The 17,780-nt window shown below is 35.3% G+C and overlaps 2 protein-coding genes across 2 annotated transcripts; one reads left to right on the top strand and one right to left on the bottom strand.

Annotated features, from left to right (window-relative positions):
- The first annotated feature begins 1,519 nt into the window (after positions 1–1,519).
- LOC130976459 (DNA-directed RNA polymerases II, IV and V subunit 3-like) lies at positions 1,520–4,522 on the top strand. The gene is made up of 3 exons (XM_057901331.1): positions 1,520–2,085; positions 2,709–2,949; positions 4,078–4,522. The coding sequence occupies exons 1-3, from the start codon at positions 1,622–1,624 to the stop codon at positions 4,348–4,350; spliced, it is 978 nt and encodes a 325-aa protein (XP_057757314.1). The 5' UTR covers positions 1,520–1,621; the 3' UTR covers positions 4,351–4,522.
- A 193-nt stretch (positions 4,523–4,715) lies between these two features.
- Positions 4,716–17,639, bottom strand: LOC130976458 (protein NAP1). Its single transcript, XM_057901330.1, has 23 exons — positions 17,169–17,639; positions 17,006–17,080; positions 16,274–16,354; positions 15,951–16,031; positions 15,734–15,816; positions 14,974–15,058; positions 14,424–14,549; positions 14,222–14,329; positions 13,924–13,968; positions 13,705–13,847; positions 12,491–12,623; positions 12,134–12,244; positions 11,751–11,829; positions 10,823–11,016; positions 10,330–10,475; positions 10,149–10,230; positions 9,938–10,048; positions 8,603–8,728; positions 8,400–8,539; positions 8,221–8,317; positions 6,189–7,180; positions 5,699–5,911; positions 4,716–5,518 (listed from the first exon to the last, which is right to left on the bottom strand). Exons 1-23 carry the CDS (start codon positions 17,586–17,588, stop codon positions 5,017–5,019), a joined length of 4,173 nt encoding a protein of 1,390 aa, XP_057757313.1. The 5' UTR covers positions 17,589–17,639; the 3' UTR covers positions 4,716–5,016.
- Between the last annotated feature and the right edge of the window lie 141 nt (positions 17,640–17,780).

The following is a 17,780-nucleotide window of genomic DNA, read 5'->3' as shown; positions in this document are numbered from 1 at the left end:
TTGATAGCTCATTAATATTTTAATAAAATCTCGTCATTATTATTATTATTATTATTATTATTATTATTATTATTATTATTATTATTATTATTATTTTGTTCAAAATAAGTTTTATTATTCAAACTAATGGAAGGTATACCAGTATATGGGACAGAGACACAGCGTTGGACTATCCATGTTAGCAACTATAAGAAAAAGACTTTAAGGTTTGATTTATTTTTCTTACTAATTCGAATCGACATATATCGAATTATGTTTAACTCATTTTCCCCTACTAATTCGAATCGATTTGATTCGAATTATGCTATTGTAATTCGAGAGAACTTGATTCGAATTACATGCAAATTTCTATGCTCTTAATTCGAAGCTAGTTGATTCGAATTACTTGCAATAATAGTTCGAATTATATTGATTCGAATTACATTAAAGTGATCTTTGGTTGAATGCTGAAAAAATTTTCATTTTGGCTAATTTGGGTAATATGTTTTTCAGCCTGACTTATTTGGGTTTTTTACCCTAAAATTTGCTTATCAACTTTTATATAAATAAAATAATAAGATAAATAGGTAGATAGATAGATTTGATAATTTACCACCAAAATGGTATTGAAAAGTTCATTTGTTGAATAATCTTAAAAAATATAAATAACAAATAAATTTTTGAAAAATTAAAAAACGTAATAAAAATTATTAGATATTAAAAATATATATTCTCAGAAAAAGAGTTTTAGAAATCATATTTTTATGACATCTTTTGCAAGTTTATTATTAAAAAAATAAAAATATTTTTATTATTAAAATAATTCGATAATGTTACGTGAAGTGAAACTTTCTTTTCAAGATTAATTGAGTTTTTTTTTATTTTAAAATAAATAGTCTAAATATATTTTTACATTAGATTTTTATATGTACATTCTAAATAGTTATTCAAAGGTTTCTACGAAAATTCGGATCAAATAAAAAAATTGTTTGCTAAATAAAAAATTCTTTATCCCTTATAAAAAAATAAAAATAATATTTAATTTGATTCCTCAACTTACACATGAGTTTTAATTTAATTTTTAATATTATAATTGTCTTTATTTAGTTTTTAAATTTTTCAAATGTAACTTATGTTAGATTTTGTAAAAAATGTCGTTTTTGTTTATATACTCAAATAGCCCAAAAAAATATTATAAATGATATTTATTGAAATTTTTTTTTTAACAAGTGATTCAAATTAAAATGGTATTATTTTACAAATTTTAATTTGATTGTCTATATCAGCATTTCATTAATGTTATTGTGCAAAAGTTTTAGAGACCAATGTTACATCTGTAAAATTTAAGAATTAAAAAAATAATTAAATTGAAGTTGGAGTATAAATTCAAGGACTAATTAAGTATTAATTTTTTTTTTTTTCGGAGGAAAACAACTGTGATTGCCGATTACTCATTAGCCCTCCTTCTGGGTTACAAAACATACAAATCAAATGACCATATTATCCTTTGGGGTTTGAGGAAGGGGTTTAAAAGACCTATTTCGACTTCTCTTGTCTACTCCGTTTGCTGCTACTATGAACTCTGCGTAGCAAAGACCACACAGTGACTGAGTGAGGGTTTCGTTAAGAAGCTTCCAGAACAATGGAAGGCCAATCCTACGCCCGCATGCCGCGCGTGAAGATCCGCGAGCTGAGGGACGACTACGCGCGCTTCGAGCTCCGCGACACCGACGCCTCCATCGCCAATGCGCTCCGGCGCGTGATGATCGCCGAGGTCCCAACCATCGCCATCGACCTCGTCGAAATCGAGGTGAACTCGTCCGTACTCAACGACGAGTTCATCGCTCACCGACTCGGACTGATCCCTCTCACAAGCGACCGGGCGATGAGCATGCGCTTCTCACGTGACTGCGACGCGTGCGACGGCGACGGCCAGTGCGAGTTTTGCTCCGTCGAGTTCCACCTTATGGCTGTTTGCAGGAACGATGAGACGCAAGATGTTACGAGCTCCGATCTCATCAGCTCTGACCACACCGTTGTTCCTGTTGATTATTCTGAATCTGCTGCCTCCATTGATGCTTCTGATGGCATAAGCGGCAATAAGAAGTATTCTTATTCCTCCCTTTCTTTCTTTTCTAACGAATGCAGTTAGGGCACTTGTTAAGGATATTAGATATTAGATGTGGAAAATTTTAACAGAAAAAAAATTATTAAATCCTCAATGTGTTTGATGCATTGGAAGAATACAAATTTATGCCTATATTCCCTTTAAAGGCACAAATGTGTATTTTCGTTTTCAAGTAGGGGTCGTTTTCTTTTCTTTTTTTTCTTTTAGGCAAGGTGATTTTTATTTTACTCATTTCTTGAAAAAATTGAAGGAACTTTTTGGTAATTGTTTTTAATTGATCCTTTTGTTTTTTTTTTTCTAAAATTATTTTGCGTGGAAATTGTTATTTGGTGACACTGTGCAAGTGTGAATTTCAGTGGTGTAAAAATTTTGATATATAGATTAATTCTTGTGTAACTGAAGTCCCTAGTTATTTGAATTGTGATGATATCTGTTTTACCGAAGGCATAATTAAGCTAGTTTCATCGCTTACGTTCATACCTGAGATCAACTGGATGGTGTTTATAAATAAGTGAATGAATTGAAATAACATGGCTATCTTGGTCTTGGATGTGTAATTTTAGGTGGTTTGAGGTTTTTTATTTTTGTTTGTTGAATTCAGGGGAGGGATTACAATTGTGAAGTTGCGGAAAGGTCAAGAGGTGAAGCTGAGGGCAATTGCTAGGAAGGGGATTGGCAAAGATCATGCGAAGTGGTCACCGGCTGCAACTGTTACTTTCATGTATGAGCCGGAGATTCACATAAATGAGGATTTGATGGAGAGCTTGACACTTGAGGAGAAAAAAGAATGGGTTGAAAGTAGTCCTACCCCTGTTTTTGAGATTGATCAAGTAACACAACAGGTTGGTCACTTTTCACTGATATCATTAGTAATGCTAGAATTGCTGTTATCAATTTATCTTACTTATGTGCTCTGTGATTCTTGAATTTTCCTAAAAGTGCTGGTTTGAGGCTTATATTAGACTCTGGTATTTTATTATATAGTTTGTGATTATATGCTTATCCTTAATATTGTAAGCTGCATCTTTGAACAATAAAATGCATCTGCATCTTTTATGTTAAAGTAGGAAAGAACAATGAATTAGAATTAGAATATTAGATGTACTACTTGCTTTCACAATGGGATCAATGATTGGCACTTGTAACTTGATGGTCTGATAGATTGATTACATGATGCTTCTTGTGAGGAAACATTAATTGCTAATGGTCTTAGGAATTCTTCTTCCATTATTTTACAGAATCAAATTGTAATGTAGGCCTACAGAGTCACATAGTGAAGGCACATTCTACAACTTAGAGACAACTCAAGTCTATATTTTGGTGAAGCTAGCTACCACCTTGAAAAAAGTGTTTCTCCCTTTATTTTGGATTAAAGTGGTGTTTGAATATACAGTGTCTTGTCTGCATTCATCCCTTTGCCTTTCTATTTTGGAATCAAACGGACGTTTCTCTAGGGAGCTTTTTATACTTAAACTTTTATGGCTATGCCAAAAGCAAATCTGGATTTTGACCAATGAAAAGTAATCAACTTTGTATGACATCATTCTAAGTTGTACTTCCAAGGAAGATTTTGCATGTAAAATAACAAGTGTATGAATTATGAAAGTAACAAGGAGATTGCTAAAAACATTGTGAAGGATTTGCTGCATCAGGGCCAGTCAGTTTCTAAGCAAGCAATTGCATAATGAACCATAGGTTTCAAAAACAATATATAAAATGCTAATGTTGGGATTAAGTGATTAAGGAACCCATGATTGTAATTGTGCCATCTTACTGATTGAATCAAGCACAAAATGCTGTGTCTTTGAACTGTTAATATATGGCTCTTCATACTGATTTGTAAGTTCAGTTTGATTTTTATGGTGAATCCTTCCTTCTCATTCAACATATCATAAAATACCAAACTTTTCACTGCTATGATACAATTGTATCAAGGTGTTTATTGTAACCAAGCTTCTAGTACTTATCAGGTTATGGTGGTTGATGCCGAGGCATACACCTATGATGATGAGGTCATCAAGAAAGCTGAAGCAATGGGGAAGCCCGGCCTTGTAGAAATCAATGCAAAACAGGATAGCTTTATATTCACTGTGGAAACTACTGGAGCCATAAAAGCTTCTCAGTTGTTGCTAAATGCCATTGAAATCCTGAAACAGAAGCTGGATGCTGTACGGCTATCTGAGGACACAGTTGAGGCTGATGATCAGTTTGGTGAGCTGGGTGCACATATGCGAGGAGGTTGATCAAAATTATTGTTAGATAGCATGGCAAAGTTTTTATTGTTGAATATGCTGGTACATTGTATTAACCAAGGATGCTGATTATCTCACCTTTTGTCATGTGGAGATAGAGAACTTTCAACTTTGTGTAACTTTGCAAACAGTGGTTAGCTTATGGTAACATTTTTTAGAGCTATTGCATTCTAGCAAAGTACAACTAATTAGTTTCTTCACAATAAGTGATGAAGTATTTTCACATAATTTCACTTGCAATATAACCTATAAATCTTCTTATTCATAAAATTTATATTTTGTTTTTAAGTCTCAGAATGATAACTAATTTGAAATATATTAAATTTTTGGAAAAACAATGTGTGAAACAGCGGGAAAGTATGCAGATTCTAAGGTGTTTTCCCTGCGAAAGGTCAAGGAAATGACTTAAATAAAGCAAAGCGATAAAGCATGAAAACTTGGTTCCGAGTTCTGACTAGCACAGCGGAGACTTAATATGACATTGATTTTAAACTATCCAGGCTACTACAAAAGAAACATTTGGTATGATATGATGATATACATTTTGCCAAAACTTGTGGGAACCTGCTTAGATGATTTATGATATTATGAACAACTGATCACTAACAAATGGTGAATAATTTACCAGCTCTTTCTGAAGTATCTTAAACAATATTACTACTTGTATGCTAACGGACCAGATCTAGATACTGCAAACCTAGGGAGTGGACTTGGCCCAGTACTCCCAGAAGTTGACCCTTCAACAGATTTGACTCTATTACGGCTAGCGCCATAATCCAAAGGACCAGAGCGACGAGCGTTCCTCTGCCGGTTGTCCATGCTCCTTAAGTTGCTGGTATCAATCTCATAGATGTGTTCTTGGCTATGTGATGATGACCCTTTGAAATATCCGGATGAGTCATTGGTGTAATGCTGAGGTGTGGAGTCCCCGCGAGGCTGCCTTAAGACAGGAGAAGCATGAGCTAGTATGATGGCAGGTGAATGACGGGGAGATGAATTCAGTATTGCCAATGGGGTTGATGGAGTATCTGCGTAGTATTGGCTGTATATTGAGCGGAGAATGGAGTAAGGAACATGAGTTTCCAATGAGCTTCTTGGAAGGTATGGTGAGATCTCGCAGAGTTGGTCTAGGAAGATAAGCTGTGCTACAAGATGAGATCTGCACATAACCCAATATGTAAAAATAAAAATAACACCAAAAAGAAAAAGATCTTAGTAAACTACAAAATGAGAACGTTCCAGGCAAATATAGCAATGATGTAGAGCTTATAGTAGTCATTTGACGTGCTGCTACATTATATAATACCATATCCCTAAAGGTAAAATTTGATATATTTACCTATGTGTTTCGCTCCAATAATCTAGTATGATCTCAGCAGAGAGCTTCACAAATAACTGCAGCGTGGACTTGATGCTTGCTTCAGCTGACACATGACCTGTTAGTTCAGGATCCATTCCCTCACTAGCATGCACATTTGATAATGACGACCTGTGCTGATGTTCCCGTTCCAATCTCACAAACTCGCTTCCGGCAATCACCGCCGAAATACATCTGCTCAGTTGTAAGGGGTTAGAGCCAGATAAAAGATACCGAAATAAGTATGCGTAGTACATTGATCTCCAACCCCACCCCCAAGAGAAGAAGAGGGAGGGAGGTAGGAAGAGAGGGGGGGAGGAGAGAGAGACAACAATAACATGTAGGCTTGTTGTATGTCAATCCAATTCCAACAGCATTGGGTCAGATTACGGCTATGCAAATACAAGCTCCAAATAATTACAAAAATTAAGCACGATAATAACATATAGCTTGGATAATTATTCATACTGACCTGGCTAAACAGTGGATATTGTTAGTAAAACCCTCTGTGTCAACATTGAATGCGGTAGTGGACCAAATATTTGACGTCATAAATGTTGCAAATAAGTATGGTAACAAGCTCCATGACCCATCACTTGCACCGCCAACTTCCTCTAAAATTGATCTCACCCAAATAGAATCATGATCATTGACCACATCTGCAATATTTGCCACTGATCTTATTCTCTTGATTTCTTCCTTTTCTGGTACTTCATCAGGCAGATGCTTAACCACCCCAGCTAAAAGTGAATGTATCAGGGGAGCACCTTCTTCAAGTACAGCACCAGAAGCCTCAGATAGTAGCCGATCAAAAGCCAGGGCTAGGCCAGCCTGAACACAAAAACCAATCAAAGTTTCCAGATCAACTATTTGCCTCATGGAAGCTTCTCTTTCAAATCTATCACCAGCATGCAGGCTGGTAGCAACTGACTCGAGGACGTCACGGTTAGATCGCAATGATGTGTCAATACAATTTAAAAGAGCAGCTGTGTGTTCTTTTAGCATCCTGTCTAGCCTGTCTACCCCATAGCCACCAAAAATACGAACAAATGCCTGCAGTTCCCTGAGATCAGTGACTGAATCTGCAAAATATCCACCAACAGGCCTTGTACTCTTGAAGCATTTATGGATTGGAACAAACAAGATACCAGCACCAGATATGTCCTTGATTATGTTTTCAATATACCAATTGCATACAGATTCAGTGGCCGATCCTGTGTGTTGGTCTGTTGGCTTCTCAAACAAGTGCAAAGAAGAAACTGGCCCTGAAAAGGATTCTGAAAGCAAAACTTCACGAATACCCTGAGTGATGTCCATGCTGATGTGCTGCTCTGCAAGATGCACTATGCTAACATGCCTCTGAATCAGTGATTCCAGAACAGAAGGCCGTTGAAGATCATTATCTGTTTTTAAAACACTAAGTAATCTTCTCCTGAAGTTGCCAAGAATGCATTCTCTCATGTACTGCAAAAGAAGCATGAGTAAGAAAATAAGAACAGAAGGAATGTACTGGTTTGGAAACAGTACAACAAACAAAGTGGGAGTGAATGTGTAATGGCTTGGGTTTAATGTGTTGATCCATTACTTGAATGCAATCAATATTGGCTGTGGACCTTTAAAAATGAGAACAATACTTCCAATGGTATAGACAGCATTGCCTCCTGTTGTTGAGAAAACCAATGGCTCAGGATTTCACATGTACAAACATCTGGACAACAGAACATGGATGTGAGCTACTCCCTTGATTTCCTTATCAGGGTCTATTTCATGCGCTTCACTCTCTGAAGTGTATATCCTTTAGAAGAGCCATATCGAACCAGTGTCCAATAATTATCATCAGTGATTAATCCATGCATATTATTGTTATTGTTATTGTTATTGTTATTATCACAATTAGACAGTTTTAAATGCGAGATTTCATACTGTACTTCTACACGTAACTAGAGGAATGTTGATGTCATTCAAATTTTGTTTTGAACAAAATATTTCTGGAACATGATTCTCTCGAATAGAGGAAGGAAAAAAGAGGAGAGAAGGGGGGGGGGGGGGGGGGGGGGAAAATAATTCCTTGACTCTCATTCCCACGAGTAACCTTAACCAGATTAAATTGTATAGTTACCAAGTGAGACCTTTTCATTCACAATCAGCAATTCTACTCGTTTAAAAGAATCGTTTTAATAGTTATATGTTTCAAGATCAAACATTATTTCTTTACTATTCTATTCTATTATCTGTATGCTGTCTGAACCAAATCCTTACCAAGCTTTTCCAATGCTTCGATATCTTCATATTGAAACAACCAAGCATCTATGTCACTGTGGCTAGTTCAGTTTATCTGTATAGGAGCTCTAAAAAGCTAGAAATATTGCCAAAAGTAGTAGTTCCATCATAGATTTCTTACCAACCAACATTTATGCAACTTATAGCATTACCTAGATTGTTCTACATATATAAGTAAATCTCAGAAGGGAAAGAAGAGAAACAAAACGAGGATCCATTCTAACCTCTCTCAGAACGAAGACATGGTTTAAAACACATATAGGCTCCATGTCATTTAAGACTGAGCACAAATTAGTCAACCTCTGCATTGCAGCTTCTAACCTGTCAATAGAAAAATCAGCGACATTAAAAATCTATATGTTGCTATACATAATACATTTGGAAATGGTTTACAGTGTCATACATTTTGATAGAACTATTATTTTCAGGTAGGCTCTCATGTCCAGGTAACGGAAAGCCAGCTGCTCCTTTTGGAGATTTAAATGATGGAATAGAAACTCTTGATGCTTGATTCAGATAAGAAGCTGCTTGCTCTGGCAGAAGCTGAAATGGATCTGACAGTCAGTTTTCTTAAATGGAGTTAACTAGTCAAACAAAATTGTTTACCTGATTCTCTAGTGCACCAAATCCTCCTTCAGAGTCAAGAATATTTATTAGTCCTTCCAATCCTCCCATGATGGATTCAATCAAAGATTCAACGTAAAGAACTGCATCCCTTCCAATTTTTGTAACCTGCTTGCAGACAAAAATACAGTAATCACATTTATTTGATATTTCCCAGCTCTGTCAAGGAAGCTTACATGATAAAGTTTCAATTTTTGACCTATATGCTTTGTACTTTTGAGACCAGCATTGTTAGAAGTTTGGATTTGCAATCACATAGAATGCACAGCAACCACACAGATTCAAACAGAACCAGAGTTATTCATTACCTTGAAGTAAGATTAACAATAAGCCATATTTTATAAATGCAACAATTGTATGAACTATCAACCATTACAGACATGTGAAACACCCACTCCTAAAAGATCATTAGGTGCCATTGACTCTCTATTTTTTGCAATAAAGCAATTCTTCATTTTTATTACAACAACAAACCCTTATCACACTAGATGGGGTCAGCTACATGCCTACATGGATCAAACAACACCATTGTGTCTTATCATAGATCATGTTTATAATGAAAAATTTTAGATAGATCCCCTTTGACCACCTCCTATATGGTCTTTTTAGGTCTTCCTCTACCTTTCACCACTGGTCTATCTGCTATTTGATCTACCCTTCTAATCGGATGCTATGTCGATCTTCTTCCCGTATGTCCAACCACTTAAGATGAGATTCTACCATCTTTTCAAATTGGACAAAGGCAGTCACAAATTGTACATTAATGGTAATTTGTTAGGGACTTGGTTATAATGGGGTTCCCAAAGTCCCACATCTAGTATGAGATGTTTGATGTTGTATTTAAGGAAAATAGTTTATCTCCCTTAATAGAGAGCTTTTAAGGTGTGGTTGTTGGCTTCTTTTGGAAGAGTGGTGGGTCTGTCAAACACTCTTGTATCTTTACTATCTTGTTTACAGTTTCATATCAGACGCTGTATCAGCTTTGAATCCATTGCAACAGAATTTGTACTTCTCTTAGATGTGACCAGGTTTCTTACATATTAACATAAATGAAATTCTCTATTGTTCCCTCAGTAGTCAATACCTTAATGCAATTCTTTCTTTTGTTATTATTTAAAAAAAAATGAAAGTTAGAAATATAAATCATAAATATTTGCAGACCACGTCTTCATGTGAGCAAAAATACAGTAGCTAAATATCACACCATAAAAGTGAAACGAAGTACAACTCCATTGCAACTTGCAGTTAATGATTTCAACGTTTTGGTCAATACTAAACAACTACAGTAGAAGAATGTCAGGGAGACTTTGGTTTTACCTCTTCTGGAACAATAGGAGATGCACACTCTGGAAAACTACTAGCAATGCCAAGCCAAGCACAGCAATGTTGAGGCCGTCCTTCGGGACCAAACATAGTATTTCTAAAAACCTTTCATAGGAAAATACTTCGGGTTTTAAAATGAAAGAAATGATATATAACATCAAGTTGCAGAAATAAGTTATGTGGGAGGCAGAGTGGGGACACTCACAGCAGTTAGATGCTGGTGGTAGAAATAGAGCTTCCTAAGACTACCGTGCTTTGAAAGTAGGGATTCCAATTCATCTACACATCTGCATCAAAAGAAAACCAGATATCATCCTGATTTGTTTTAGCTTTTGTTTGTACGTAGAGAATAGCGGTGCAAAGAAAATCAAAACCAGGATAAAAACCTGGACCAATTATAAGCAGCATTCCCCTCAGACAATAAGCCTTCTTTGCCAGTGGAAACTGTAGCTTTCTCCAAGTGCCTAATGTTTATAGAAGAACGTGATGAGGTGACTATCAATAAAATTGATAGCCAATCCTTTCGAAAATCCTGAAAGAATGGGTACATGTCAGAAAACTATAAAATTATTAATAACTATAACAGCATAAAGGACTCGGAAAACTATAAACTATGATTCTGGCACCTAAGAGCAAAGGTGAACTGACAATCTTTGTATGAATCAGCCCTCACTAGCATGATTTCAGAACTTAGCTTTCTTTGTCATAACAGTGACTTGATTTATTATAAGCAAAATGACATGTAAAATTATTGAATGGAAAGTCACAACTGTGATGAATAGTTCAATGCAAGTAAATTTATATCAAAGCTTATGAAAGAAGGCATATATCCTACGTATAAGATTATTATAAAATAGTCCACAAGGATTTCTAACATACCGATAGATCACAAGTTATAGCAGATATATTTTCACCCTGTGGTTTTGGTAAGTTTTCAAGGTGGTGGACAATCTGCTGAAAAAGTCCTTTCAAGCTGGCATCTAAATCAAGTGCTACCATTCCAGGGGTCCCCAGCAAAAAACGGATTCTTCCCGCACATGATGAAAGATATGACAGTGAGTAACCACGAATTGCTGCAATAAGGGGGAAATTCCAAAAAAGATTAAGGCAAAAGTTACACGGAAAGTTAAAGGAGAAAGCAACACTAGTAGTAGTAACTAAGAGTTGCATATAGAACATACAAAGTATCAATTATAATACAAAAATACAATTTAATATATTAAAGAAAATCATGGATCATTCGTTAGAAAACAGCTTGTCAAGGAATTTTTTACACCATTTAATATCTGATTACTAAGTCAAAGCTTCCATACCAGAGACATATCCCAACTTCTACCATTCAGAACTGACAACTCTAGACTAACAGCAAAGTCTCCATGAAAAGAATAACTGCATTTTTCCTTTACAATTTTAAACATGCAACAACACACCCTATAGTTGTCACCAATATGGGAGTTCTCTTTTCTTTTACTGCTAGAACCAGATAATAACAAAAGAAAAACTTTTGCCAAAGAGAAAAGGTGAGATCCCACACTATGGAACAGCCACCATTTCAGATTCATTATGAAAGCTATGATAAAACATGGAGGCTACATGCCTACGACTTGACAGTGTGTAGATTTAGTGGATTTGACAACCCTGGTTAGAGGCTTACAGCAGAATGCAGACATTTTTAAGGGTATCAATAACATTGGAATGTGAGTGCACATTGTACGGAATAATATTCTTTCACAACAATGCAAAACACTTGTTAGATATTATATTCCCTGAACATAGGAGAAGTTAGTAAACATAAAATCAATCTAACCTGCAATGTATTTGCGTACCAAGCAACATAAATGGTCCATTCCATCTAACAGAAATCCAATGGTTGGGTCATTTGGGTCCTGTAACATGACCATGAAACTTTGAAGGCAAGACAATCATCTTATCAATAGATTCGAACAATACACTGAAAGAAAAATAAAAACAAGTAGTAAAGAATAAAAAATCTTTTCACCCAATTACAATCCATCCAGCAAACAAATCCACCGAAGTAGAGTATTTTCTATTTTCTCCTTCTCCATTACATGTAGTCCTTGTTCTTCTTCCTCTCACCACTGTAAACTCTATCTTCCTTGGTAGGTTGTTTGCAAGAGGCCAGTAGTTAGGCAGAAAAGACCATAAAGGAAATAAAGAACAAATGCTTACTATGTCCACTGGTACCACCCGAGTAGTTTTAGATTTTGAAGAAGCAATCCCTACATGTTGAAAATACCATATCACTTCACACTGTGCTAAAGCCAATGCTGAAAACACCATCTGCATGAAAGATTACATCCTCTCATAAACAAGTCATCTTAAATAGCTGTAAAAAAATGAAAATATAACAAAATACACAACTGATTTCAAAGTTATAGAAAGAACATGGTACAGGGCTGAAATTTCCAGGAATGAGACAAAATATAATATGCCATCATGAGGCCACCAAACATCTTAAGAATGTAAGACCAATGTCAGATACACTCGTCAATCTGTATACATGTCAAATATGTTAATAGAAAGAACCTGAATGTTAGGGGCCAATAGACTGGGCTGATCAGTAAAAAACAGCACCATTCTTCCAATTTCTTGTTTCAGTAAAATTCTCCTTTCACGATGTATGGCATCACAGGAATATATTGCTTGTTCATGAACTTCGCTGAAAAATTCATTTATTTTTGTGTTTAACACTGTTAACCGTTATTATGCCATACACATTAAAATAAAATGAAGACAAACAAATAAATATGAAGAATATGAAAGTATGGAAAAAAAATGTGTGCACACATCAGATTTGCAGAAGTGCTTTCTTGTAGTAATGCCAACTTTCTTTTGGAAAAGTAGTTTACATTTTATTCCTTAACATGGCACAGTCACCTCTTGTATACACATTTTAGTTGAAAATGCCACTTATTTTTCCAACAAGTATTTCGTAATTTGTTGAGCACTTGAACCTAATAATTGACGTTTGTCTTTAGATTTATCAGACCTCACCTAGGGGTGTTAGTATCAAATCAAAGTATACTCACTATATTAATTAATACACTTTTTAAATTTTTTAACATGTCACAACATACCAACTAAAACACATTGCATGTGAATGATTTACATGTCCAACACTACATCAAGAGTAGTGATCAATATATCAATCTTTTGAACAATTTAATACATTACATCTTTCTAGAAAGATAGTTTTCATTGTCATTTGTTCTCTAAGAGATCACAGATATCTTACTACTGCAATTACATCCAAAAGATTTTTAGAAATAGATTTAAACAAAAACAAAAAACAAAAGAAAAGAAAACTTTTAGACAACTACATTCTTTCTTCTGCTTTCGTTTTCTTTGTCCTGTTGTTTCTTGGAAAGCTACAGTGTCTGCTTTAATTATAAATTAAGGCAAGCCAGAAGCATGTGCATTATATACCACAAGTAACAACAAAGTATGCACTCCATTCCCTCTGAATATCAAACGGCAATATTACATGCAAATGAATTTGTCAAACACGATAAAGAGGCTGATAAAGCCACTGAACCCAAAATAAAGCAACCGAAATATAAAATCTGATAATCCCAACCCTTTATAAAATCACCCTGAGAACTCATAAATGGTACACTTCCCCAAATTTTTAAGCACATTATTTTCTCAATGGGATTCAGGATTTAGAAGTACTACAAATTTAAATAGTTCCCCTGATTATGTTAGAATTTAAGATATTTACACAGGTATTTTGAATATACCTTATCATTTTCTCAACCTGCTTTGCAACATTATACTCCAAATCAGCCTCTTTTTGCTTTGTACGTCCAGATTTTGCCATCTTCTTAGATTCTAATATTCGAGGCAGAACATATAACTGGTAATCCTCGTGCAAGAGTATGTACTGTATGTTGATTATTACAAATTGTCAGTTACAGCAGTTAAAAGACAATATTTGAAAGCCAATATGTCAAATTTACCTCATCCCTGAATAATGTGAGCACTAGGTTCTCCTTCAAAACAACCTGAAATGCCATGAGCAACCAGAAATTAAGAAGTAAACTTGGCATAACTCCAATAATTCAAGTGTAAAATATTGTTTTAGCTATAATGACGTTTTATTTGAATAACTTGGATGAAAGAATATCAAACTTTTTTTTGAAAAAACGGTAAACTCAGAAGCTCGCATTAAACTAATTGGTAAAGTGCATTAGACCTCCATCTTAACATACACTGTCGGACACATCTCTAAGTTAGTTGTATAAGCATGGAACATACCAAAGCAATATCAATGCTAGTGACACGAAGCAGCTCATCAGGACATACAAGATACCCAAATAATACCCATTCTCGATATGCAGTTACATTTGCAAGATCTTGTGCCCTCTGCACGTTGAATGATAAAAGAACACAGTTTTGTTATAGAAATAATTATCTTTTAAGAATAAAGTATCAATATGTTTTGAAAATTTAACATTACCATGGGATGGGCAGAATTTGTGAGAATGTCTGGATATCGGGGATGATATGGACTTAAAAACCCCTCATTTCTAAGTTTCCTTGTGTCTGTCGATAGAAAAATAATAGGGCCTACAGCCTCTAGTACCTGAGAAATGATATCAAAATTGTCAATGGCAGTATATTAACAGTTTTCCAAATGCAATCACATGTATTCATCCATAAAGGAAACCAACAAAAACAAATTCTTCATACAAAAATAATACGATGTGTATACATAAAACAGTGCTAAGATGTTTAATCTTCCTATTGAATTTGAGGACATTTTGCATTCTTTTGAAAATGTTACGAGTAACAGGCGATGTAGACTCATCATGGATGAAAATCATAGTGGATATGGAAGACTATAAGTAAGCAATGGAAAGTTCCTACATCAATGGTTTTTAACAGACTCAGTTACACAAAATAACAAAGAAAGGAAAAATATAAAAAAAAATAAAATAAAATTTAGGTCTTCTTGTAATCCTATCCCAATTAGAAATTTTCAGTACACACAAAAGAAAGCGACTAACCTCTCCAATACGGGGGCTCACAAAATTTAGGTCTTCTTGTAATCCTTTCAGTGGGGGATCATAAGAGTCAATGAATTGAACCAAGCTGTAGAGAAATAAACATAAGAAATGAAGAAATTAACATTTATTTCCTTCAAAATACGTGTAAAGAAAAAACATGATTTAAAGAATCATGAAAGAATTGCATAATAAAGCTAGTGTAGTCCACTTTTATGATCCTTAACTAATTTTGTCTCAGATCTTACTTTTCCCAATTAAGTCCATCAATCATCAACTCCCGACAATGACACCCCCACCCATTTCCCAAAACTGACTAGTATAGGAGTAATGCCCTTTCTAGAAATGCCGAACCATCTTTACCCTTTTCCATATGTAATGCATAATTACATGTGTAAGGCCTGTCTGCTTTTTTTTTTTTGTGAAGTTTTTTCCCATGTCTCAACCAAAAACAAAAGAATTCTTCTCAGAAAAGAGATATACAATTAAAAAAGGTTATGTTTGTGTATGCCCTCTTTTTTTTGTAAAATACGAACTATGATAACATAAAGAGAGAAAGAATATCAGGATAAAGACGGATATGAGATCCTTTCCAAAAACATGAACTAAGAAAAAAAAGTTATCAATAAAGCAAAGCTTTCTATCTCTTAGCATATTTAAGAGAGAAATTCCCCCTGAATGTGCTTATACATGCACACCTATAAATTGCAAATTTTACCAGAAACCGATGATAATATATGAAAATGTAATCAAAATATCTTACCGATGATAAAAATCACAATCCCGCTCATTTCTTGACATTGCATGTAGCATGTTATACGTCTGTAGCAACATCTTCCTTGGAATCTGTTATGAAAGCATTAGTGTAGATATAATTTCACCGATGTATAATTGGGAAAAGGAAGAGAGAGAGAGGGGGGGGGGGGGTAGGTTTCAATAACGATATAGCTTTTTCGTTCATGACTGAAAAGAAAACCTGCCTTCTCGGAAAAAAGGTTGACCCGCACGAAGGAACAGAAGAGATCCATAAATGCATGTAGTATAAGAGAATTCTGGTGGGGCTGCAAAAATGATGCAGTAATTATGCTATTAGTTTATTTCAAATGCTAAGAATTCTATCATACACTACGACTATACACTAAAGTACCATCTCCACATGAACGGGTAAAAATTGAATGGTTTTGTAGGAAAAAGTTTGATGTCATTGCATATAACATTATGTGTGTACGGGAAAACTAGTTTTAAAATCCATTCAACATCAGAGCAACTCATGTTGAAGGAAAGAAACAATATTCAGACTTACCAACAAAGTAATTACTGTACTACTCAGGTCCAATATAAGCCGCAGAGCTTGTTCACGGAACACCATCAAGTCAAGAAGTAGCTGTTACACACAATGCTGGCTGAGTTAGTTCAGGGAACATAAAGTTGAACTGGAAATCTAAACGATATGGCAAAGGTGAGCAAGTTTTAGTCCACATAAAATTACACCAACGGATCATTTATTGGTCACAATCACAAATCATAACGATGGTGGAACCTATAAATCTTATTAGAATTGAATGGGCCTAACTCACCTCAAAAACTAGCACAAGAGGTGAAAGACATCTCACACTTATAAACACTCTAGAGACCATATCCCTTGAGAGACGTGGGACTTGTAACAAATCTATCTCATTGAAGTCTAATTAAAGGTTATAGACTTAGGTATAAGCTTCATCTTTCACTTTTACTCTCTCCCAACCTTTCCTCCGACACAACTTTTAAAAAAATGAAGAGAAAGAAAAAGCTACAACGAATAACAAATGTTCAAAGTCCTATTCACTCGTGCAAATTAGTAGAGTAAAAAAAGATATTGACAAGTCGAATTTGGCAAGTCTTAACAAACCTCAATCAAGTCAAGCTAGTCAGGTAAGAATTAAGATGAGGGCATGCAATGGAATGTTTAAGCCTTTAATCGACAATTATTCATGTAATAACTTGTCAGATATGAAAGGGGGAACCAAATGGGAAAAAAAGGGAAAGAAAATCACACCTGCACCCAAGGTTCCAAGCTTTGTAGATGAAGTTCTGCATGATCTTGCATTGAATCCCAAGCAATCTTATCTATCTGCAGCCATTTCTTCTCAAATGAGGAAATCCCATGGAGGTTTTGATCAATACACAAAATTCAAAGCACAGCATACATCACTTCTTACACGTTCAAGTTGCAATTTGCTGAAGTGTTCAGGAAATTTCTTAGAGAGCATCACACAGATTCTAGGATGGTTGGGGAATACACCAGCTTTCCAAAACCCATCTGAAAATACATGATTGATGGGATCCGGATAATCCAAAAGCTGGTTCAACCTATACATTTTAGCCATAAGACCTTCGGCAACTTCGGTGAGTTGAACCACCCACTGCATGTTAAGACCCTTATGGGACTGGGATGGCGTGGTGGTCTGGGACTGCGCATCATTGTAGAAATTCTTGGAGCTGGTAGATGACAATGGAGAATTGATTTCGGTACCTAGATAGTCAGTCCATCTAGAAGGACCATCCCACTCCCTCGATCTTGCAGCGGTAGGCGATAACGAAGAATCCTGATTCGAAAACTTTTGCCTTGACCTTGCCATGAACCAATAGTCACCACTACACACAAACTTTTCTGCACATCAAGCGTTCCAGAATCAAATCCATACAAAATCACCACCACTAACCAAAGCTTCTCTCACTTCACAATTCCACAATATTCCAAAATAATTGTCAAGAAAAAAATAATAAAATGGGGCCTCTTAAGAAAAATTCTCAAATCTAAAACAATAACT

The sequence above is a fragment of the Arachis stenosperma genome, chromosome 4 (assembly GCF_014773155.1).
Source record: "Arachis stenosperma cultivar V10309 chromosome 4, arast.V10309.gnm1.PFL2, whole genome shotgun sequence".
NCBI classification, from domain to species: domain Eukaryota; kingdom Viridiplantae; phylum Streptophyta; class Magnoliopsida; order Fabales; family Fabaceae; genus Arachis; species Arachis stenosperma.
This window is presented reverse-complemented; position numbering and strand designations above follow the sequence as displayed.